The 24,189-nt window shown below is 40.5% G+C and overlaps 1 protein-coding gene across 16 annotated transcripts in view; it reads left to right on the top strand.

The window, feature by feature from the left end:
* The window catches only part of PPP1R12B (protein phosphatase 1 regulatory subunit 12B), a 183,312-nt gene that overhangs the window by 12,711 nt on the left and 146,412 nt on the right, over positions 1 to 24,189 (top strand). For 14 of the 16 annotated variants that reach the window (XR_016280405.1, XR_016280404.1, XM_089514315.1 and 11 more), the window contains exon 2: positions 23,457 to 23,587. The exons of 1 other annotated variant lie outside the window; for it this stretch is intronic. Coding sequence is in view for 12 of the 15 variants with exons in the window: in XM_089514315.1 (XP_089370441.1) it covers positions 23,457 to 23,587 (131 nt within the window). In the remaining 3 variants the exon portion in view is untranslated. Of the gene's footprint in view, positions 1 to 23,456; positions 23,592 to 24,189 lie in introns of those variants that run through there. One more of the 16 variants, XM_089514318.1, reaches the window with a different exon arrangement.

Raw genomic sequence — 24,189 nt, 5'->3', positions numbered from 1 at the left:
CTCCCAAAATGGGATCTGAAGCAGTGTTTTCCTTGTTTCATCTATTAGCCAAACTATCATCAATTTATAAACTACTTCTCAAGTCAAAAGTTCCCCACCTTTCCCCTTGTTTCTCTGGCTTATTCACATAGCCTTGGGATATGTTAGATTAAGGATCCAAGCCAAGGAGAGACAAACTAAAGTAGCTCACCAGGAGTTCTATTAGATGAAGCAGAAGGTGTGAGTGAGGGATGATTGCTGCAGTCAAACAGCATCCAGAGGGTTACACATTGCCCATTGTTGCTTTATAATCTATTCACAATCAATATCTTGCTGAGAGTGCCCTCCCTACATTTGCTGATATGTGTATGTAAAGACACATGGATACATTCATACCAAATACAAAAATAAATAGGATATTTTGTAGAGGAGTGGCCTGGTAGATTGTGACACTGACATGGTGGATAATGCACTCCATTAGATCACATTGAGGAAAAAGGGATAAGAACAGGAAGAAAGGTTAAGTTAAAAAATTATGCTTTATTCTACTACCAATGTTTATGGAGAAAAATAATTAATTAGTAGAACTATTCCCCAAAGCAGTAGACTCTTCCCTTAGGGTGACTAAAATAAGTGACAGAGCAAAAGAAACAAAGAAAATGGAGGTAGGGAGTTATGGTTTTGCAAGTATGGGTTAGGCTGCTTGAAAAATGTCAAGATGTTATTTAGAGGCCTAAGTGCAGTGAAAGAACTCAAGTTTGAATGACATCAGATTGGCCCCAATGTATGACAGAAGGGGTAGGTTACAAGTGATACTAAGGAGAGGAGTAATTGAATGAGGTTTCAAAGAGTAAGGCAGAGTGCTCTACTTTTTGGTTGGTTGTAATCAGTTTGTAATTCACTCTAGGTTTTCTAAATGGAAAATGCTAATACTCTCATTCTGGATGGAAAAAGAGACCACAGTGTGCACAACAGTCTTTTATCCCAAGGAGACCGGTGCTTATATAGGAGATGAAGGACTGACAGCAAGCTAAGATGTTGTTGGGAAGCCTTGAGCTGTGCCCAGTGTGGAATGCAGTTGCAAAAATAGAATTTGGAATGAAAGGCAGTGAAAAATCTTTCCTTAAACTATGACTAACCTGAAGAAAATAGCGAAACAGCATCAAGCAATTCTTCACTGTCACACCACTTAATCTTAGTACACAGCATGAGTTTCTGTGGTCTCTCAAGACTCAAACGTCTGTAACATTGGAAGTATAGTTAGGTGATCAGGATTGGATCCAGGATCTGCTTACTACTTATGGTTTGGTTTTTGCTCAGAAGAATCTCACCTCATCCCCACATCACAATTCATTTCATTCCATAAGGCCCCCAGATCCACTGTACCTCATTTTCAGGTTGCTGGAGGGGTCACTATGTGAATGACTGGTGGGGAACCTCCAGCTCACATGTAAATCTGGATCCAAATATCAGCATGGAGTAGAGTTCCTTTCAGTCTCCCAGGCAGTTGGCTGAATTTCCATGAAGTGTCTTAAAAAAGAATGTATTCAAAGGGGTATTATAGGGTACAGACAATGAACACAAAAGAGACAGTTTGGGTGTGTTCAAGTTGGGGCTAAAAAAAGAAGCCATGGCATGACTTCCATTAGACTCCTAGCTTCTGAAATTGAATTTGGGCTGGCTAATTAATAAAAGCCATTCTTCTAACGGACAAGCCAATAGAAGTTCCCAGAATAAAATAAACTATGTGGTATATGTTGTGCTAATTGTATTTTATAGATCTAGACATGAGGATGCTTCAGGATTGGACTATGTTTCCCACCAAAGCTTTGGATTGACTAATTTAGGCTACCTTTGTGGATGTTTGACTAGGGTGTGACCTATAAGTCAGGAAGGAATTAGCATTCAAGTGGAGTTTCTATTGTTTGCATTGTTGCGTGAGGGCATCACCTATTAATTTCATCACATTAGAGGAGACACTGATCGTTCACTTGAAATACACCAAATCCAACTAACTTGCATCCTGACATCAAGATCCCTTTACCATTAGATGTTGAGTCCATTGCACGTTCCGTTCTTCCAGAATGGTAAATTACATATACAAGGCAAGGAGCTAGCTTAATATCAAAACAGCTCTATGTAATACAGTCTGAGCTGCTTAGAAAGGGTGCTATACTTTGAAGATAAGTCCTTGGGCCTTGCTTGCTGGAGAATTCTGGAGTTCTAGTTCAAAGAAGTAACTTTTTTGAAGCTCTTGTTATTGATCTAATATAATTTCCTTAACTAAATTATGTAATATAATATTTTGAATTCTGAACCTTATGGTTTCAAAAGGATTCATAGAATCATAGAATCATAGAGTTGGAAGAGACCACAAGGGCCATCCAGTCCAACCCCCTGCCATGCAGGAAATCACAATCAAAGCATCCCCGACAGATGGCCATCCAGCCTCTGCTTGAAGACCTCCAAGGAAGGAGACTCCACTACACTCTGAGGAAGTGTGTTCCACTGTCGAACAGCCCTTACTGTCAGGAAGTTCCTCCTAATGTTGAGGTGGAATCTTTTTTCCTGTAGTTTGCATCCATTGCTCCGGGTCCTAGACTCTGGAGCAGCAGAAAACAAGCTTGCTCCCTCCTCAGTATGACATCCCTTTAAATATTTAAACAGGGCTATCATATCACCTCTTAACCTTCTTTTCTCCAGGCTAAACATCCCCAGCTCCCTGAGTCGTTCCTCATAGGGCAAGGTTTCCAGACCTTTCACCATTTTAGTCGCCCTCCTTTGGACACGCTCCAGTTTCTCAATGTCCTTTTTGAATTGTGGTGCCCAGAACTGGACACAATATTCCAGGTGGGGCCTGACCAGAGCAGAATATAGTGGCACTATGACTTCCCTTGATCTAGACACTATACTTCTATTGATGCAGCCTAAAATCACATTGGCCTTGTTAGCTGCCGCATTGCACTGTTGACTCATGTTCAACTTATGGTCTACTTGGACTCCTAGATCCCTTTCGCACGTAGTTTCATTCAGCCAGATGTCCTCCATCCTATATCTGTGCTTTTCCTTTTTCCACCCTAAGTGCAGTACCTTACATTTCTCCGTGTTGAATTTCATTTTGTTAGCTATGGCCCAGTTTTCTAGTCTGTTCAGGTCATTTTGAATCTTGATCCTGTCCTCTGGAGTATTAGCTACTCCCCCTAATTTGGTGTCATCTGCAAATTTAATAAGTATGCCCCTAATATTGTCCTCCAAGTCATTGATAAAGATGTTGAATAGCACTGGGCCCAGGACAGAGCCCTGTGGGACCCCACTGGTCACTTCTCTCCAGGCTGAAAAAGAGCCATTGTTGAGCACTCTTTGTCTTCGGCCGGTCAACCAATTACAAATCCATGTAACAGTTGCCTTGTCTAGCCCACATTTTACAAGCTTGTTTGCAAGAATATCATGGGGAACTTTGTCAAAGGCCTTACTGAAATCAAGATATACTATATCCACAGCATTCCCTTCATCTAACAAATTGGTAATTTTATCAAAAAAAGAGATCAGGTTTGTTTGGCATGACTTCTTTCTCTGAAACCCGTGTTGACTTTTTGTGATTATGGCATTGCTTTCTAGATGTTCACAGAGGCGGGATACAAACTGCCGCTTTGCGGCGGTCTGCCGCCGCCGCCGGTTAGTCCGCGGGGGAGCCGGAGCCTCCATACGGCGCGACTCCCGCGCGGAGCGAAAAAGAAGCTCCAAAATGGAGCTTCTTCTTGTGTCGCGTTTGCGACGTAGCGAGGCGCCAGGGGCGCACTCGCTACGTCACAACGCCCGCGACTCGTACGGACGCTCAGCGTCCAATACGTCAAGATGGCGGCGCCCATGTGGAAGGGGCGCCGCCATCTTGTACGTATAGAATACGTACTAGGGTTAGGGGGGTGCGGAAGCACCGCCCCTTCCTAACCCTAGTACGTATTCTATACGTACTAAATGGCGGTATGTATCCCGCCAGAGTCTTTGTTTAATTATCTGCTCTAGAATCTTTCCTGGTATCGATGTCAGACTAACTGGACGATAATTGTTGGGATCCTCTCTTTTCCCTTCCTCCAGTCGGCTGGCACTTCTCCTGTTCTCCAGGACTTCTCAAGATTGATTTAGATCCATACTGTATTGGTTCTCACTGGCATTTTGCTCATTGGAACAGTCCACTGAAAGGGAGGTCATTTTTGCTGATTTTTTCTTTTCCCTTAAAAAGCTTCTTTGGAGGCTTGGTGACCCTCCAGAATAGCAAGGGCATAGTATTCAGGGCTGAGGAAAGAAGCAATGCATGAAACAACCCTGCCTCATTCCTGTTTCATCCCACTGACTCTGTGCAGAATCTCCAGACCTCCAAATCATGAAGATATGCAGTTTCTCTCTAGCATTTCTTCTTACTCAGTAAAACTTGTTTTAAAACTCTCCCAGATCTATGTAGGCTTGTATTAAAAATATTGCTTGCATGCCATTATTTGTTAGCAAGTCCAAATGATATGTAATTTCATTAATTTATAGCCTAAACTTAAACCTTAGTCTTTCATGATAACAGGTGCAACGAGTAGGCATGAGTCAACAGAGAACAGTACAATAACCAATATGGACTCCTCAGTCAATCTTAAATGTCAGCTTTAAAGTTCAAAATTGTCTCGTTACTCCTCCTGCCTATATACTTAAAAGAGCAATGAGGTGTGGAGCCTCAGGAATGACAACAGATCAAAAAACAAATGCATAGCAAAGAACAGATGGCAAGGACCATAGAATGGTACTGACTTACCTTTGCACAGTAAACAGAGATCACTAAATAAAAACTAAAGGCCTGGTTTGTGCTGAATAGCATGATGAAAAGAGGGAGTAGTTAGAAGTAATTTCTTAGTGCAACTTATTTAATTAAACTATCCCTCTTAGTGATGATAGTAGTCAGGATCCTCTTAACAAATGAACAAAACACTTGCTAATGGATGATGCCCAGCAGCTTTTGCTGATTCCAGGGCAAATCTGTAAATCTTCAGGTTAGGGAATTTTTTTTAAAGGAAAATATGGATGGGAAAGTGACCATTACCTTGTTGTTTTTTGTTTGTTTTGTAATGGGCCCAGAAAAACACTAACAGTTCAGACTGTAATTGTGTTCCCATCACTTTATATTCCTATGTCTATCAGATGTGTCTGATAGTAACACAATGGAACTTGGTTCTGAGTAAAAGTGCACAGTGCTTGTAAGATACTAACCAGTGCTGCATTATGATTGACAGAGGTGTCTATTCTCATCTGTTTCAAGCCTCTCAGCAAATGAAAGGAACTTACGAGTCATATTTTCTAATAGACTGGCTTCAGTCTTGAAGAGTCTATTGTTCAACTGACTTAGTATGCAAAAGTTCATAATTGAAGTCTTACAACCTTTAGGTAACAATCTGTATGAAGTCATCTCTCTTTAAGAAGGTAAACATATTTCTCTTTCTAACAACCTTCTGTGGGAGTCTAGGCTGGCCCCCTCCCTGCTCGCTTTTCAGCGGCAAGCCAAGGCATTTTTAATGCGAAGTCGAAGGCTTTCATGGCCAGCATCCATAGATTTTTGTGGGTTTTTCGGGCTATGTGGCCATGTTCTATAAGAGTTTCTTTCTGACGTTTCTCCAGCATCTGTGGCTGGCATCTTCAGAGAATGCTAACCTGGAAGAGAGTGGGTGATCCTGGGTGAGGAGGAGTGATTCCCATGTTAATCTGTGTATTGTTCTGTTGTTGATGGCCTCCTCAGGGTAGGAGGATATGCAAAAGAGGATTAGTGTCTGCTAATTGGTGATCATTGTTTGCTGGGAAAGCCTCTGACCCTGAGTGGTTTCTCATTTGCATTTGCTGAATCCTGGTTTTGGTGTCCTTCAGGACTGGTAGCCAAACTTTATTTACTTTGAGGGTTTCTTCTTTCCTGTTGAAGTTGTCCAAGTGTTTGTGGATTTCAATGGCTTCCCTATGCATTCTGACCTGATAGTTGTTGGCATGGTCCAGAATTTCAGTGTTTTCAAACAGTATTTTGTGCCCAGGGTGGTTTGTAATGTGTTCTGCTACTGCTGATTTTTCTGGATGACCCAGTCTGCAGTGTCTCTCGTGTTCCTTGATTCGTGTTTGGACACTGCATTTGGTGGTCCCTATGTAGACTTGTCTGCAGCTGCATGGTATGCAGTAAACTCCTGTGGCTGTGAGAGGGTCATGATTAAACATTTTAACAACTATAGATATAATAATTTGTATGCAGGGGTTCCCTGAGACCTGAAGGGTTATGCAGTGGTTGCTTGAAATAATTTTCAAGGGTGAAAAGGTTGAGAAAGGCTGCTCTAAGGTGTTCATATCTTAAGAAAGGTTAATGATTGCTAATTTCTGAAGTAGCAGAACACTGGAAATACTGCACTTCCTGTAGAGGTGGAATGCGTGAAGAAAAATAAGGACATGTGTTTGGTTATAGTGAAGGTTGGCTAGCTTCTGTAAGAAGAACAACGTTTGAAGAAGCATGTTTATTTTTTAATTTTTTAAAAAAATGTCCTTCAATATAAATGTTATCAGGCAGCCCATGCTATGAAGCCAGTAAAAGTTGGGGTGACTGGTTGAGGCAGAAAACAATAAAATGCTAAATAAGAAAGCCAGATGATTGACTGGTGGGTTTTTCACTGGTTTCTCGTAACTTTACAAGTTTGCTTCCCAACCCTACATGATGATCATCTAGAACAGCGGTTCTCAATCTTCCTAATGCTGCGACCCTTTCCTGCTGCTGTGTTACAGCTTGTTCTTTCCACCTGAGTTTTCAACTGAACAATTATTCCATGTGTTATGGTTATTTGTTAAAGCAGCTCATAGTGTTTAAAAATTCTGGTTTAGGCTAACATTTTATCTTGAAAGCATGTATCTGGAAATAAAACAATTTGTGTTCTGCTGTTTTCTTGCACCGCAAGTGGTCAGCAACTGCAGAGGCCATTGTCAGTTGAGGAAAATGTTATTCAGCAGTTGTATTGGCTTGGCTCAGCAACAGGGCTAGAAGATTAAAGGATACAGTAGCGGCAAATAGTATAAATGATTCCACAGTACACATTTGGGGAAAATATGTAATGAGGAGCTCACTGCTGGAATAAGGCACTTGTATAAGCTGCTGGTAAGATGCTGGATCAGTGAGGGTATCATTTTCTGTCTTTGCAGTCAGTGTGAAATATGAAGCTTGCATCCAGCTGTTAGATGCAAGTGCAGTAGATACATTGAACCAACATTTATATAAATTCCATTAATTCAGTGAGTCTACTCTATTGGGACTAACAGGTGGATTTAGGTCTTAATTTTGTGTGGGCAGGTGAAATTACTGTTAGAATGACACCAGCTGAAGCGACTGTGTATAATATTTCTCCTTGACTTTTGCCACCAGTAAGGCTAGAATCTTGTTTGGTGCCACCAAAGCATTATGCTCCACCAGTGTAAATGTCTGGGATTGAGGCAAGTTCGGAGGGGGGCAGACTGTTCCTGAGAATCCAGTGAAGACTATTCTAGTCATTGTGCCAACAAAGGACTGCTTGCTTATAGAGATTTTGCATAGAGATGTGAAGACTTGGAGGGAAACAAAATGGAAAGATTTGGTGCAATCCCCCTCCCCACTTTCCTATTTTTTTAGGGGAGAGGAAGGAGATTGGATTTTAAAAAAATAATTGGATAATGATTTTTTTTTTAAAAAAAGTTTAAGACAAGATGAAAGAGGTGATATGATTCACATTTGGTGGACATGTAAAGAAATTCAGTCATTTTGGAGGCTTGTTCACGATACTATGTAAAAGATGTTTAAAATAAATATACCACACGATCCAAGGCTCTACCTTTTAAATATGACATCTTTACTTAAAAAACATGATGAGAAACGATGTTGGAGAGTTTTATTATATTGTATAACCGCAGCAAGGATTGAAATCGCCAAAAGGTGGAAAACGGACAAAACCCCGTCTTGGGACATTTGGATGCAGAAAATCGAAGAGTATAGAGACTTAGACAAGATTTCTTGTAATGTTAAAAACTATAGTAGGTATAGGAGAAAAGAAGAATGGGAAAGTGTGGTAAATGTCTGGGGGGGGGGAAATGGGAACTGAATAAAGCTAGCTTTGAAATATGAAATCCCAAAGATGGATATACTTTAAATCTTTCTCCAAGACCCATAACTCAGCAGTGCCAGGGAGAGTGCAGTTGTTCACAAAGGGGGCCTTGTTTGTATATTTGTTTAAGGGCTAGAAACCCCTGAATTCAAACTTGACCACTGTTGATCTTCAACTTCTGTTGTGATTCATTTCCTACAACTGTCTGGATTAATCTTTGGTTGTCTCATTTCTTCAGAGCTTTATAAATGCCTCAATTTCTATTACCCTCTCTGGCTTTTCTCTTTAACCAATATATAATCAATGGTTTAAACTGAGATTAAAGGGTAGAAGTAATTTTTCCATTTGTTTTCAGTATCTAGTGGATTGGTTTTAGAGCCTTCAAAGCAGAAATGTTTGTCTATGATACAATTTGATTTGCTATGGATAATTTGTTATAAAGACTAGAGTGTCCTCTTGACTTGTAATATTATTACTCATGAATGTTTCTTTTCCTCTTCAGCTTTTTTTCTTAATCCTGTTATGTAACCGTCCTAGAGGAAGTGATTTGATGTAACTACCTCAAGAAAGAGATGGAAGTCTTGTTTTTATTATTGAGTCATAACTTGATCTAAAAAAACCCACAGAAGATGTATATTATGTGATTTGTTTATCTTAATAGCTTGGTAAAACAAGCTTTAAACTCTCTGTATGAAGTTTATTATTGAATACTTATGTTGTGATATAAACCAATAAAAAAGTAAAAAAAGTTTAAGACAAGATGAACATCTATCTGTGGCCTCAAAATAGAATAGAGTAAGCAGATGAGGCCTCCCTTTGCCATCTACATCATCAGAGGGAGAGTGAGGCCTGCCAGCTCTATCAGGCCTGGCATGAACTAAGAAGAAGAGCCCTCCCTCCAGTCCATCTACCTTGGTCCTGACCTCAGAGGGAAAGAAGAACTGCTGGACCTGATCCCCTTCTCCACTACCATTCCCTTCTCCTTTTGTGTCGTATCTTTTTAGATTGTAAGCTTGAGGTCAGGGAACCATCTAATTAAAAATAATAATTGTAAGCTGCTCTGATAGCCTTTAGGGCTGAAGGGCGGGGTATAAGTACTCTAATAAATAAAAATAAAAAATAAAATTATTTCTAAGAACTGTGTAATAGGAAAACATTTACATAAGACTGCCTACAATATCTAGTCATTAAGTTCTTGTTATTTCATTTTCCCAGGGTTGTTTGTTTGTTTGTTTGTTTGTTTGTTTTTTGGGGTGTGTGGTGCTTTTATGTCTTCATGACATTATGGAGGACAAGAAACAACATAATTCTCCTTGTTTTACTAATGTTGATGGTTTCTTCTCTTTTTAAAATTGTTTTTGTCTATACCTCATAAACTCAAAAAACCAAAGAAATTCTTTACAGTTCAGAATGCTAGCTCCATTTATAACAATTTTTTAAAAAAAGAATTTAAAAGTATGCTAAATTTGTAATTATTGCCTGAATAAACAGATAATTTAGGTGGTTTAGGCCTATATATTGTGCTGAATTTTCTATCTTACTTTCTTGTGCTATTTTGTGGGCTTTTTTGTGGTCTGTTTTTCACTGGTTTTAACCTTTTTTGATAGTTTAATCACTTTTTCTGTGTTTTGTGAATTAAAAACTGTGTAAGCTGCCTTGAGTCCCAAACGGGGAAAGAGTCAACATATAAGTAAATATCACCATGATCCTCTATTATTATCATCGTCATCTGTAGTTTTAATTGATAATTAATATTATCACTTGATCATTTTATGCCAAACCAAATTATAATTCTTTTTAAGTAATGTTCAATCTATAAAGAATGTTAATATCCCCCCTCCACATTTGTCCCCCCTCCCCCATGTCATTTTCTCTGAGGAAACATCAGTTTTCTTAACATGGCTTCAGAATTGGATATCTCTAGATGTGGATATCTCCATATGCATGCTCAGAAAAAGTGCAGCAGCTGTTACAATTAAGAAATGTAACAGCATAATGCCACAAGAAGATTCTAGCCATAGATTAAATAGAGGATATTTATGATTCCGTTCATTATTGATGTTATTGCTAAACAGCATAAGCAGTATTGCTTTATATATCTGATCAGGCATTCAGGGTTTGAAGACATTAAAGTTTTTCTTAGGGAAAATTGTTAATTTTCCTGGGGATCTAGATATTTTCTGAAGGGGTTTCTCTTTTTTAGGTGGGACGTACAGTAGTTAGCATTGCCATCATATGGTAATGCAGGACGATTTCATATGGTAATGCAGGAAGACTCGCCCATGAAAACGGAATGCTTCTCCTTTTCTTACAGTACTCCTGGCTTTGTGTGATTGTGATATTACTGAAAAATATATTAGTTGTAGGGCACAGGAAGGCGTTGCATCCTTAAGATGTCCATGTTATCTTTCAAATATGTGGTGATCTAGTATTCATCTGTTTCATATAAATAAATCTCAAAACCTGTTTCTGAGCTCTATTGAACTATAATGCAATTTTTAAGTTATCGAGATCACAGCACAGGGGATAGGAGCTGGTTTTCAGTTCTAAGTGGCTCTCAGAGAATACTGTTAAAAAAATCTACAAGTATTGTATACACAGTTGAGAAGATGGAAGAATTTGGAGCCAAGTCCCAGCAACTGGGACAAATGCAACAACAAACCGTTCGGATTCCCAGTGATTGGGCGGTATATAAATAAAACCTATTATTATTATTATTATTATTATTATTACTGCTTAGGTGCCTTCCTTCATTTTTGATCATAAATTTAATGAGGCAAATTCTTGAGTAGCTGGCATAAAAATGGCTATAATTGAGAAAGCAAAATTATATCTTGGAATTCTGACACATCAAAGTGTATTTCAAAAGCTGCCAAGTCTGACCAGATGTGAGGATGCTGTCTGTCATTTTTGCAGATTGTGTACTTTGGGTGAAGTTTGAATTTACCAAAGGAAACATTTAGAGTGGGGAAAATTCCCACTGTATTGAACAAGTTGTCTACTATGTACTGATAAAGCTGAAAATAATCAGGTTTGAGCGTAAGGTAAATGTTCCGTTGGGAATACTGCCATAAAATTATGGAATGGTTTTACTTTTCCCCATAGTGCTTTAATCCAAGGTCATAAAACCTGATAGATCTATAATCCATCTTTCTGTCTGAGGGTGGGCATATGTGATTACTTTTATAAGGTGGGAATAAACTTAAATTTGATGGATGTAATAAATAACCTGCTATTCTCAAAGGGAAGTAATAAAGAATGACTAATGAGAAGTCTGTTGGAAGAATGTGTGCAAGATGGTTGAGACTTAGCCACTGACCATGCTGGTGTTCAGCAGTGATGTCTGGGAAATGTTTAGGGCAGGCCTGTCTCCTGAAGAAAAGTCAGAGATGCATAACTGATAGAATTAATGACAACCATTATCTTCTTTATTGCTATGTAGAGGTGTACCTGAATGCTTTCTGGCAGTGTCACTTTTGATGCATGTCCTGAGTGATGAGCTGTGATCATGGGGCCTGGAGGCAAGGGCATACCTTTCAGTGCTGACAATTACTAGTGGTGACAGTTGCACTGCTATTTTTGGGAGTTTTATTTTCTTGTTCTTTGAACTCATGTATCTGCTTCCAAACAGTTAACCCTGTCAGTGTTCTGCTGTCAGAGCACTTGCATTTATGTGATGAGTGTCTGTTCATTTGCCAGTCATATTGAAAAAAAACCAAAACAAAGCCACTTCTTTCTTGACTGAAACAGAGTTAAATATTGACTTGCAGTGATTTGGGAGCTACTTCCAGGTGGCATGGAGATATGTGTGTGAATATTAGAATGCATTGATGACTCCAACTTTGTAGGTATTCCTTCCATGCCATCATCCTATCTCTTGATACTTCAAATAAGATGGTCCATGTGATCAACCTTGCTCAAATATTTGTGAGATTTGCACACCTTTGTAGCGAATTACACCATACAGAAACAGCTTCCACAATGTTTTTTGTGTTAGTCCTGTCTCAGCAAACTGACCACAACATAGTTTTGAAAGTTACTAATGAAATCCAAATTTTACAAAAATAGTCATTTAAAGAGTGATGTGATCAGAGCAATGGATGTGGATCAGAGGCCGGCTACCCCCGGCCCGCCGGCCGGATCCGGCCCGCCGAGGTCTTGGGACCAGCCCCAGCCTGGTCCTGATGCCGATTGCCACCGGCACGGGGCAATCGGCGGCAGGACCTCTCACGCGGAGCCTTTGGCCTCTCGCGTGAGTGGCCTTTGGCCCCGTGCCCTCGCGAGAGGCCCATTGGCCACTCGCGCAAGTGGCCCTTCCGGGGGCCTGTAGGAGGCCTGCTGTGGTCTCCAGAGCCCTCCAGGAGGACTCCAGGGGCTGCAGCGGGCCTGTAGGAGCACCGCTGCGGTTGCCGGAGCCCTCTAGAAGGGCTCCAAGAAGGCTCAAGGGGCCACAGTGGGCCTGTAGGAGCCCCGCTGCAGTCACCGGAGCCCTCCAGGAGGGCTCCAGGGGCCGCAGCAGGCCTGTAGGAGCACTGCTGCGGTCGCTGGAGCCCTCCAGAAGGGCTCCATGTGGGCTCCAGGGGCCGCAGCGGGCCTGTAGGAGCACCGCTGCGGTCGCCGGAGCCCTCCAGAAGGGCTCCAGGAGGGCTCCAGGGGCCGCAGTGGGCCTGTAGGAGCTCCTCCGGAGAGAGAGAGGCCTGGGGCTGCAAGGGCCATGGAGGAGCCCAGGAGGCGGCCTGCCCAAGCCCTTCCCTTCAGCCGAAAGGGCCCCTTGGAGCCCTTTCGGCCAATGGAAGAGCCGAAGGGAAGAGCCTGGGATGGGTGCCCAAGCCCTTCCCTTTGGCCTCCCTCCCCTTCGGCCGATGGAAGAGCCGAAGGGAAGGGCCTGGGAAGGGTGCCCAAGCCCTTCCCTTCGGCCTCCCTCCCTTTCGGCCGAAAGGGCCCCTTGGAGCCCTTTCGGCCGAAGGGAAGAGTCGAAGGTCAGGGCCTGGGAGGGTGGAAGCTCTGCCTCCGGCATGTGGCTCCGCCCCCGGAGGGTGGAAGCTCCACCCCTGGCACGCGGCCCCACCCCCAGAGGGTGGAAGCTCCACCCCCTCCAGCTTCGGCCCCCCAGTTGTCTGAGGGACAGCAACCCGGCCCCCGGCTCTAAAAGGTTGCCTACCCCTGATGTGGATAGTATGGATCTGAAGTAAGTAAGGCAAACTAGATCTATGAGTATTTGATTAGATTGTACAAACATTAGTGGTGTGAGAGTGCAGGCAAATGTAAAAATTTGGCCAGAAGTTTTAGCCACAAGTCATGTTTTACCCACCTTTGTTGTTGTTGTGTGCTTCCAAGTCATTTCTTACTTATGATGACCCTAAAGGAAACCTTTCATTGAATTTTCTTGGCAAGTTGAAGAAAAGAGGAGATTTGCCATCATCTGTGGTTGAGGGAATGTTACTTGCCCAAGGTCACCCATTCAATTTCTGTGGCCAAGTGGGGATTCGAACCCTGGTCTCCAGAGTCCTAGTCCAATGCTCAAACCACTATACCACGCTGGCCATCAAATCCCCCTAGGGGGGCTTTTCCAATTTTTAAACGTTATAGGCTTCATCTGATGTATGGGCTGGACTTTCTCCACATCTGCCTTATATTAGAAAAAAGCTCAAGACAAATGTGTGTATCAATAAAACTATGTATTGTGGATGTACTGAAGAGTAAGTGTGGATGCTTTGGATAGCTCAGTGGGTCTTTTTGTACCTCCCCCTTCTGTTTTTGGAGTGGTACTAAACACCAGTTTGCATAATGATTTCACTGCTTTAGACTTATTTCCCTGCTTCCACCCCCATCCCTTTGAGTGTCTCATAATGCCAATGAGATATTGACACAAGTTTTTAATATGCCACAAATTATGAGGCTGAGCACCATAGAATTTGTTTGGAAACATAACACTTTTCCTATCTTAAAGCTAACTTATTGTTCCTACATCGTAAAACTAATACATTGCTCAAAGAATATTTGGAGTTGAAAGTATGCTTGCATTTATAGACATAAATAAATAAAATGTAACATTTAAAAAATTAGCAGATTTTCCGTTCAGTGTTTTTTAAACTGGTTTGGGAATTAGTGTTTCCTAAAATAAAAGTAAGAAGATAAAAGAAACAGATTTGTCTGATGCTTCCACCAGTTGCTGAAAAGGCAAGCCATTTTTAAAGATTAAATAGTATAATTTAGGATAAAAAGTTAGGATGAAAAAACTATTTGTATTATGCAAGCTGATTCATTTGACAATGAGTTCTGCTTTTATCTTTACATCTTTTATCTTCAGTGAATCAGTATTCTTTTAAGTATCTACTTGTGTGTCACAAGTAAAGTAAGGTGGTAAAATATGGAGGCCCATAAGGAACCAGCCAAAATGTGGATAAAGAATAACTGACTTATACTAAAAAAATCCAGAAACACTTGGACAATTTCAGCAGGAAAGAGGAAACCCTGAAAGTAAACAAGATTTGGCTTCCAGTCCTGAAAAACAGCAAGCTGAAGATGCAGCAAATGCAAATGAGAAATGGGTCAGGGGCTTCCCAGCAGACAGTGAGCAATAATCAAGGACACATTAATCCTCCTTTGCATATTCTCCCACCCTGAGGCCTGCCATTAGCAACAAAACAATATACATGCAAATCACTCCTCCTTTCCCAGGGTGACATAGTATATATATATACCCAACCCTTTTCCAGGCAAGCATTCTCTGAAGATGTCAGCCACAGATGCTGGTGAAACGTCAGGAAGAAAACTCTTCTAGAACATGGCCACATAGCCCGTAAACCCCACAAAAAACTATGGATGCCGGCCATGAAAGCCTTCGACTCCACATTAAAGAATTCTTTGTGAGCAACTTAATGATTAGAATAGTCTTGATTAGCCTTACATTACATATTTTCTTCCACGTAGAAAAAAGTGGTCAATTTATTTTTCAAATTATCCAAGATTGCTGGACAAATGCTCAGTGGATATGTATGTACATATCTAATGTGTATATTGAAAGTAATTCAACAGCAATCTGATATTTCACTTTAGTTTCAGTTCATCTGCACATCAGTGTTAATTTGTATTGGACCTGACTTTGATGCATTTTCAAACATTTAGTAAATATTCAGTCTCTGGTTTAGTTCTGCTCGACTACCAGTAAAATATTGGTTAAACAATGTGCTGTGTCGTATGAGAATTTTTGTATGTAAATGAAGGTCTAATAATGTATCACTCCCTGAAAAGCTCAGATACCACCATTAAAAAACAAATCCTTTTAGAGCAGTGGTTCTCAGCCTTCATCTTCCGGGCTGAGAGGGAGTGATCTGGCAGGCCCAGCTCCATCAGGGCTAGCCTGAAGAAAGAGGCTCCTCCCTCCTTAACTGTCATTTTCTGGCCTCCTATTCCCCTCCAGCTATGATCTGACTGTGTGTGGGAGAGGCTTGCGTACCCTCATGAAGTTGTGAGCTATGCTGGCGGTGGTATAATACTCACCAGCAGGGCCTCCCGTGCCAGACAGGTCACAACCGAAGGGTCTGACCAAGAGCGCCAAAGGGCAGGATGGGCTCTCTAGTCTTATGGCAACCATCCTAGGAGAAGGAAAACTAATCCCAAACCCGAGCAGATGGTGCTCATCTAACCCTGTAAGGTCAACCATCTAAGAGAAGGAAACTAATCAAACCTATGACCCGAGGACCTTGCTGCCACCGTCCATGCTTGTCAAGGCCTCGGCAGTCGAACCTCTGGTTTAAAGGGTGAGGCCAGTTCTGTGCACGCTGTGCTCCACCAGAAAAATCCATTGCACAGGCTCGAAGGATACATCCAACGTCATCCACGCGCTTGTAGAAAGCACGGATGAGTCCTTCCTGAATCTTCGTTCGCGAAGTAAAGCCAAGAAGAAGAATCTCAGCCTTCAACCCTCCAGGTTCAACCCTCCATGCTGACTGGGGCTTCTAGTAGCTGGAGTCAGAAACATCTTGGAGTGGTACTGGTTAAGAATGTGTGGTTTAGATCATAGAAAGATTACTGTTCTGCCTAGCATTTAACTCCACTCTATAAATCCTTCACTACCAGTGAAAATCAAGCTACTATACTGTAGATTCATTGCAGGAACAGGTGTGGATTTATGATGTTTGTCTTCCCTCCAGTTTCCATTCCTTAGGATTCAAATGAGATATTGACTTGTAATGACCAATGCAGTAAGGAATTTGGCCTTTTATTTTTTGGATGTCGTAACTTTTCTTAGAACCAAATTAATCCAGCAATTTGTGGGAATCCTGCAGCCCCTTTGGCTGATGAGTGATTATAATATAGTATAAAAAATATAGTTCCATTTGTTTTGTGATATGAGTTAGAGTAGTTTGGGTATATATGTTGAAACGTGGCCATGGAAATAAGGTCCATAGGCAAACCAAGTGTTGTGCAATGAATTATAAACAGTTATACAAGCGTTGAGATTCCACCTCAACATTAAGAGGAACTTCCTGACAGTAAGGGCTATTCGACAGTGGAACACACTCCCTCGGAGTGTGGTGCAGTCTCCTCCTTTGGAGGATTTTAAACAGAGGCTGCATGACCATCTGTTGGGTATGCTTTGATTGAGAGTTCCTGCATGGCAGGGGGTTGGACTGGATGGCCCTTGTGGTCTCTTCCAACTCTGTGATTTTATGATAATTTCCAACAATGTATCTGAAGAAGTGTCACATCATACAAAACAGGAAAGCTGATCTAGGCTGTATCATGCATGTGACACATTTGGACACGTGACCTGTTGTAGGGAGGTGAATTGAGGACACATGTTTCTAAGATGTTTGTATGGTAAAGCATGGAAATGTATGCAAGTCTCCATTAGAGAGCTCTTCAGAGGGGAAGACTTGTTTTGCAGTGTGTAATTTCAGCTGTTGAAGTGTATTTTGCAAATATGCAAGCTTTACACAGCCTGATAGCCAGTGTGGTGTAGTAGTTTGAGTGTTTGACTATGATTCTGGAGACCAGAGTTCAAATCCCCAGTCACCCATGAAAACCCACAAGCTGGGGCAAGGCACACTCTCTCTGCTTCAAAGGGAGGCAAAGGCAACTCCCTCCAGAAAAATTCTTGCCGACAAAACCCCATGATAGGTTTGCCTTAGGGTTAGTGTAGTCAGAAATGACTTGAAGTCACACATTATCATCACCACCAACAACAAACAACATAAGAAAATGAAAGTGTAAACAGATAAAGTTATGAAACAGGAAGAAAACTTTTCAGTGATCTTACAGAAATGGCAATGCAAAGATTTATGAACATCCCACTTTTAGTTCACTTCTTTTGTACAGCAACATTCTGTTTTTCTGGGTATAGATACATTTGGATCTGTAGCTGTAGACATTGGGAGTACATTATAATTCAGTTGTTTCAGCAGAAATGTCATGAATCACACTATATGATGATATCTAATAAGTGCATTGTATTGGTTTCAAATTTAATAATATTTACAGTAAACCTACAGAAACCATGTAACATGGATAATTTACCTAAATTACTCACACACAGCTGCTCAAGCCAAAAGAAGAAAACCACTTTGCCCCCCTCAAAAGCCTTTTAGGGGATATGGGGGCATATTTTGTTCCTTCCTGGGCTGTGCCCCCAGAGGATATTTTGAGGCAAAACCATTTTTGGGAACTTTTTTGCAGAATTTTATTTCGACCCCTGTGGGGGCCAGGGGGCTCCAAACATGGTGGAAATGTCCTTCATACCCCCTAGAGATATTTATTTTAGCTTTATGGAGCACACATTTTCTTTAAAAAATGCCTTTGACCTCTTGAGGCTTCTGGTGGCCACAAAAATAACCCTGCAGACCACACTTTGTCACCCTGTCCTGGGAAAATCTGTGGGAATTTTATTAGAGTTGGTTGGTTGGTTGTTTTTGAGTGCTTGATGTCTCAAAACAAGCCTTAGGAGTCTCCATGTGGCTTTCAGGTCACATTTTGCTCAACTTATCCATTCTGAAGCAAACATTAATTTGTTGAAGATGAAACCTCTCCTGTAAATCAAATATAAGAGTATTGAGCTACATAATTTGTCCTACCTTTGTTTTCACTGGCACTCTTTGAAGATAGGAATATATTGACTTTCCCAGCTGTTACTAAATACTAAGCAACAAATCTATAGCAAATGAATTGTTTGCAGACTCGCAGAAATCCAAACAGTATAAAACTCTCTAGAACAATATGGGCTAAAACAGGGTTTGTTTGTTTGTTTTTTAGTGTAGTAATTGATAAAATTTTGAAGACAAATGACTTAAATGCAATTGAAGTAATAAAAATCAGTTACCTTAAGAAATTTAAATGTGGTTTGCATCCAAACAATATGCAAGGGGAACAAAATGGTTCCATCTGATCTCTGCAGTTTCTCCCTTCCACTGCTGTCCCATAGCCTATGCCAGTGATGGCGAACCTATGGCACGCGTGCCAGAGGTGGCACTCAGAGCCCTCTCTATGGGCACATGTGCCGTCACCCCAGCACATAGTTTGCCAGAGTTTGTTACTAGAAAGCCAGAGGGACATGGCACTTTGCAATAAATAAGTGGGTTTTGGGTTGCACTTTGGGCACTCGGCCTCTAAAAGGTTCACCATCACTGGCCTATGCGCTGTTCAGGAGAGTCCCTAGACCCTGTGTGTGTGGAAGGAACATTTGCAGGATTTTGTACCAGTAATGAGGGGATAGAAAACATTGTTAGGATGAAACCTGTTATCTTTTATTCATTCTTTTAAAAGGCTTGACATTTTAGTTACAAATATACATTTTAAAAATAATCTGGTTAAGATTGAAACCTGAATCAAACACTGATAGAAATGTGGACTCCAGTCAGGAAATCAGAAGAAGATTAAGAATGGGTAGGTGGCTATGAAAGAACTAGAAAAAGATTCTAAAATGCAAAGATATACAACTGAGCACAAAAGTTAGAATCATACAAGCCATTGTATTCCCTATTACCATGTATGGATGTGAGAGCTGGACAGTTAAAAAACAAGATAGGAAGAATATCCATTAATTTGAGATGTGGTGCTGAAGAAGAGTTCTGAAGATTCCATGGACAATCAAAAGGACAAACAAATGGGTCCTAGAGCAGATCAAGCCGGAAACCTCCCTGGAAGCCAAGATGACCAAACTGAGGCTGTTGTACTTCGGACACATCATGAGAAGGAAGCAATCATTGGAAAAGACAGTAATGCTGGGAAAGGTGGAGGGAAGTAGGAAGAGAGGAAGGCCACATGCTAGATGGATGGACTCTATTAAGGAAGTCACGGGTATGGGGTTGGAGTAATTAAACAGAGCAGTGGAGGACAGAGGGTCTTGGGGATGTCTCATCCATAGGGTTACCATGAGTCGAGATCGGCTTGAGGGCAGTTAACAACAACAACAACAATTGAACATGAATAGTTTTTTGTGGATTTTTCGGGCTATGTGACCATGTCCTAGCAGTTTCTTTCTGACGTTTCGCCAGCATCTGTGGCTGGCATCTTCAGAGAATGCTTTGGCTGGAAAAATTGGGTGTATATATACCAGGGGTAGGCAACCTTTTTGAGCCGGGGGCCGGGTTGCTGTCCCTCAGACAACTGGGGGGCCGGAGGCAAAAAATAAATAATTAAATAATTTTTTAATAAATAAATAAATAAACTGGGACAAATGTAGGACAAAATTTTCAAATGGAGGATACTTTTTAAAAAATGGAGGACATGCGAAAAAATGTGTTGATTTTTAAAAAAATGTTAATATAAATGCATGTTTCTGAGGCTTCTATAGACAATTGCCTCCTCGCGCGAGAGGCCAAAGGCCCCAGCGGCAGGACCGGGCTGGGGCCGGTCCCAAGGCCTCGCTGGGCCGGATTCGGCCTGTGGGCCGTAGGTTGCCTACCCCTGATATATACTGTGTGAGCCTGGGAATGCAGGAGTGATTTGCATGTGTATTGTTCTGTGTTGATGGCTGGCCTCAGCCTGGGAGGCTAATGCGAACGAGGATTAATGTCTGCTAATTGGTGATCAGTTATCTGCTGGGAAAGTCCCTGACTCTGAATGGTTTCCCATTTGCATTTGCTGAGTCCTTATTTTGCTATTCTTCAGGACTGGTAGCCAAATTTTGTTCACTTTAAGTGTTTCTTCTTTCCAGTTGAAATTATCCCGAAAAACCCACAAAAAACTATGGATGTCAGCCATGAAAGCCTTCAACTATAAATTGAACACAAAATTTATTGCAAGCATGATTTGTGCACATTCTCATACTAGTGAATCATGGTCAAGTACCCTCTGGATTGCTTAGGGTTACTTTTCTAAAATGCAAATAATCATGAGGAATAACATGACTCCTGATATTTTTGTGGAATATGGGCTTTTTACTTAATAAGTCTTCACATGCTGCTAGAATCCAGGAGGTGGGATCTAACAACTCAGCATGTTCCTATACTGATTGGCATATACAATGCAAAGCTGTTGTGCTTTAATTGTCAGGATGATCTTTTTATTTTTATTTTATTCCCGCTACCTGAACTCTGTAATATGTACACTTTGAGAATTAAAAATATTGGATCTGCTAGCTACCGGTAGTTTGTCTTTTGATGACAAGCCCTTTATTATGGAATGTTCAAGATATTTACAGTCCAGTCTTGTGCATGCATACTCCTAAAAAAATCCCACAAAGAGATGTGCTTGTTTTGTTATGAGTAAGCATGCATTCTTTTGTGGGATTTACTTTCTAATATACATTCAGCTATAGCATCTGGGCCTGTGATTTTGCTTAATATCCTTGCATATGTAAAGAGGATGAAACAGAAATTTACTTCTTCACAGATTCAGTGTGCATGTTCAGTTCACCTTTATTATAGCCATAGACCCGCACAATTAGTGTGTACATGTGTGGTATTTTGAAAGTTTTTGGATTATGTCTTAAATTGAATAAACATTCTACTTAGTGAAAACCACCCTGTTGTAATTGTTTTATCAATTGGCTTTATTCAGAATATACTGTATATGAATTTGAAAATACATGAATTAGATTTTTAATCAAGTCTACCCAGATTTAGATATGTATTAGAAAACTTTGGGGAATTGAAAAAAATAATTAAGATACAGGTTGTGTTCCCTTATCTTAAATGCTTGGACCAGAATGTTTTGGATTTTGAAGTTTTTCAAATTTTGGAATATTTGCATATACACAATGAATATCTTGGAGATAGGACCCAAATGTAAACGTGAAATTCATTTATGTTTTATATACACGTTATACACATAGCCTGAAAGTAATTTTATGCCTAATATTTTTAATAATTGTGTTCATAAAACAAAGTTTGTCATTATCTCATCTACCCGTGTGAACAATTTTGGGTTTTGGAATATTTCAGATTTTGGAATTCCAGATAAGGGATACTCAGTCAGTATTTATATAACTAAACAGAGAATGTCCTTCTTTGTACAGATCATGAGAACACATGACTCACTAGAAAATACAGTAATGCTTGATAAGGCAAAAAACAGTAGGAAAAGCGGAAGATTGCATTACAGATACAGTAGATTCAGTCAATGTCTGTGAGACCTGAGCAGGGCTCTTGATGATAGGGTAGTTTTGAGGTTTCTCATAGGGTCGCAATAAGTTGAAGTGAACTTGATGGCAATAACAACCTAGATTATAGGATGAAGCTACTAACTAAACATGAATATAAGTGTGTGATAAACAGTAAACAGCTTGATTACATTGATCTGAAGATAACAAGCCAATCTACTACAGTCGGCCCTCTGTATCCACAGATTCTTTATCCTCAGCTTGAAAATACTTTAAATAGATATAGAAATTCCATAAAACAAGCCTTTTTTGCTATTTTATGTAAGGGACACCATTTTACTGTGCCATTATGTTCAAAGGGACCTCGGTATCCATGGATTTTGGTATCCACAAGGAGGTCCTGGAACTAACGCTAGTGCAGGGTTTCCCAACCTTTTTGACTTGCAGAGCCCTAAGGGTTCCACAGAGCACAGGTTGGGAACCGCTGCCCTAGTGGATACCAAGGGCCCATTATAGTGCTATAAACATTTAATATAATATATCTTACAAAAATAAGTCACAGACTGTATCTGTGCTGCAGAAATAATTCAGTTTGATATCACCAACTGTCATGGCTCAATGCTATAGAATTCTGGGAACTATGGTTTTGTGAGATATCTAGCCTTCTCTGTCAGAGCTCAGGTGCCCCAACAAACTACAATTCCCAGAATTCCATAGCACAGAATCATGGCAGTTAAAATGGTGTCAAATTGGATTATTTCTGCAGTTCGGATGCAGCCACTGCAATGTAAGCTGACCTTGTTCCATACCCTTGGGTATATGTGTGTGCGCACCTTGAAGTCACCTGCCTACGCAACCCCATGAATTTCATAGGGTTTTGTTAGGTAGCTTCCCACCGTTTTTAGAGAGCTAGGTAAGGAGTAAAAAAGGGCTAGCAGCTCTGATTTTTCATATTTACTTTTAATTTCCCACTGATTGTATGTGCAATCGTTAGCAGTGAGTTTTCCTTTAGGACAATTCTGCTCTCAGACCAAGTACATCAAACAGAAATGACTTATCACAAAGTTGTCTCATTTTAGATCTAGAATAGTGTCAGTATTCATTTTTGTAGACAAAATTTCTCGTAATAAAACAGTTGGTACATACTCAGTTTCCGAAGTATTCATGTGCCCAAGGCAAATGAAATTTGTTTCATCTATTATAACCAAAGTTATCAGGGTAGCAAGCCTGGTTAAGGTAGGGAAACTACTAAATATAAGTTAGGGTTTATTTTCAGTCAGTTAAATAAGATTTGTTTTTAGAAAATAGGTAAAGATGAATCACTTTGTAAATTCTCCATTCAATGCCCAACTTCTTTTGTGATTTCATATGCAAGGGTAAATATCCAGTGTGTAATTGTACTGATTTGTGTTTGAGTCAAAAATTTCCCAGGATTTCATGCTTGGAATTCACTGTTTTGATTCTCACCATATGTCATTCCATTGAGTGTCCTGACACAATCTCTTTCATTGAACCTTTCCTGGAACAGCATGTTCCAAACCTTGTCTTGTGCTGTGGAATTTGATGCTATTCCTAAAATGAATACCGAAAGATCACTTTACAATCTGTTCAGTCCCCAGTTCATGAGAGGGGGAGGTAAAATCTTATGTAGATGTCAAAGGGAGTTGAAAGACAGGCAGACTCAATATGAAAGTGAAGCTCCTGGTATCATTTACAGCTGTTAAAATTGAAAATGATGGTAGTTTGCTAATTTTAACATCCTTGTCTCTCTCTCTTCCTTCCCTGCTTCTCTTCTTTCTTCTAAGGCCTGTATAGATGAGAACCTGGACATGGTAAAGTTTCTGGTAGAATATGGAGCCAATGTAAATCAGCAGGATAACGAGGGCTGGACCCCACTTCATGCGGTTGCATCTTGTGGCTATCTGAACATAGCAGAGTGAGTGAGTTTCAGTATGACCTGGATATTGGAAATAATACAAGCACATATAGATAAATATATACATTTAATTATTTGTGTATATATAACTGTTGATTGATTAGATTCATATATGGTCTGCCTTTCTGCCTGTCTTTCTCCCAGAAATGAGATGAAAGGTAGCCTATTTGACTTTTACTCACTTCAAAGGGGATTATTGGGAAATTGCTCATATAAAATTATGCACCCAGTTAAGTGATTGCAGAAAATGCATCCATGGTGACTGAGTATGTATATTTTCTTTCGTGTAGAGAAAACTGAGAAAGCATGATGTAGATAGTCTTAAGTAATGAAATAGATTTCACTCATCTTTGCCTACCCAAGTACTCAGTGTAGTCTCAATCCAGACTGGAAAACTGGTGAGACAGGGAGTTTATGTAACCCATAAAATTCCCTGTTTCTTGCCTGGAAACCTCTTCATTTTGAGGCTAAGCTATGGAGATGGTTTGTGGATGTTGCTTGCTACCACCTCGCTTGCTGTCCAGCTGTTTACTGACTGAGTTGGCTGAAGTAGCCTCAGATATGGCATTGAAAAACTCTAGGACAGTTCTTTACCATGCATA

This window comes from Sceloporus occidentalis, unplaced genomic scaffold (genome assembly GCF_023333645.1).
Source record: "Sceloporus occidentalis isolate IW3139 unplaced genomic scaffold, rSceOcc1.0.p SCAF_3, whole genome shotgun sequence".
Classification (NCBI taxonomy): Eukaryota; Metazoa; Chordata; class Lepidosauria; order Squamata; family Phrynosomatidae; genus Sceloporus; species Sceloporus occidentalis.
This window is presented reverse-complemented; position numbering and strand designations above follow the sequence as displayed.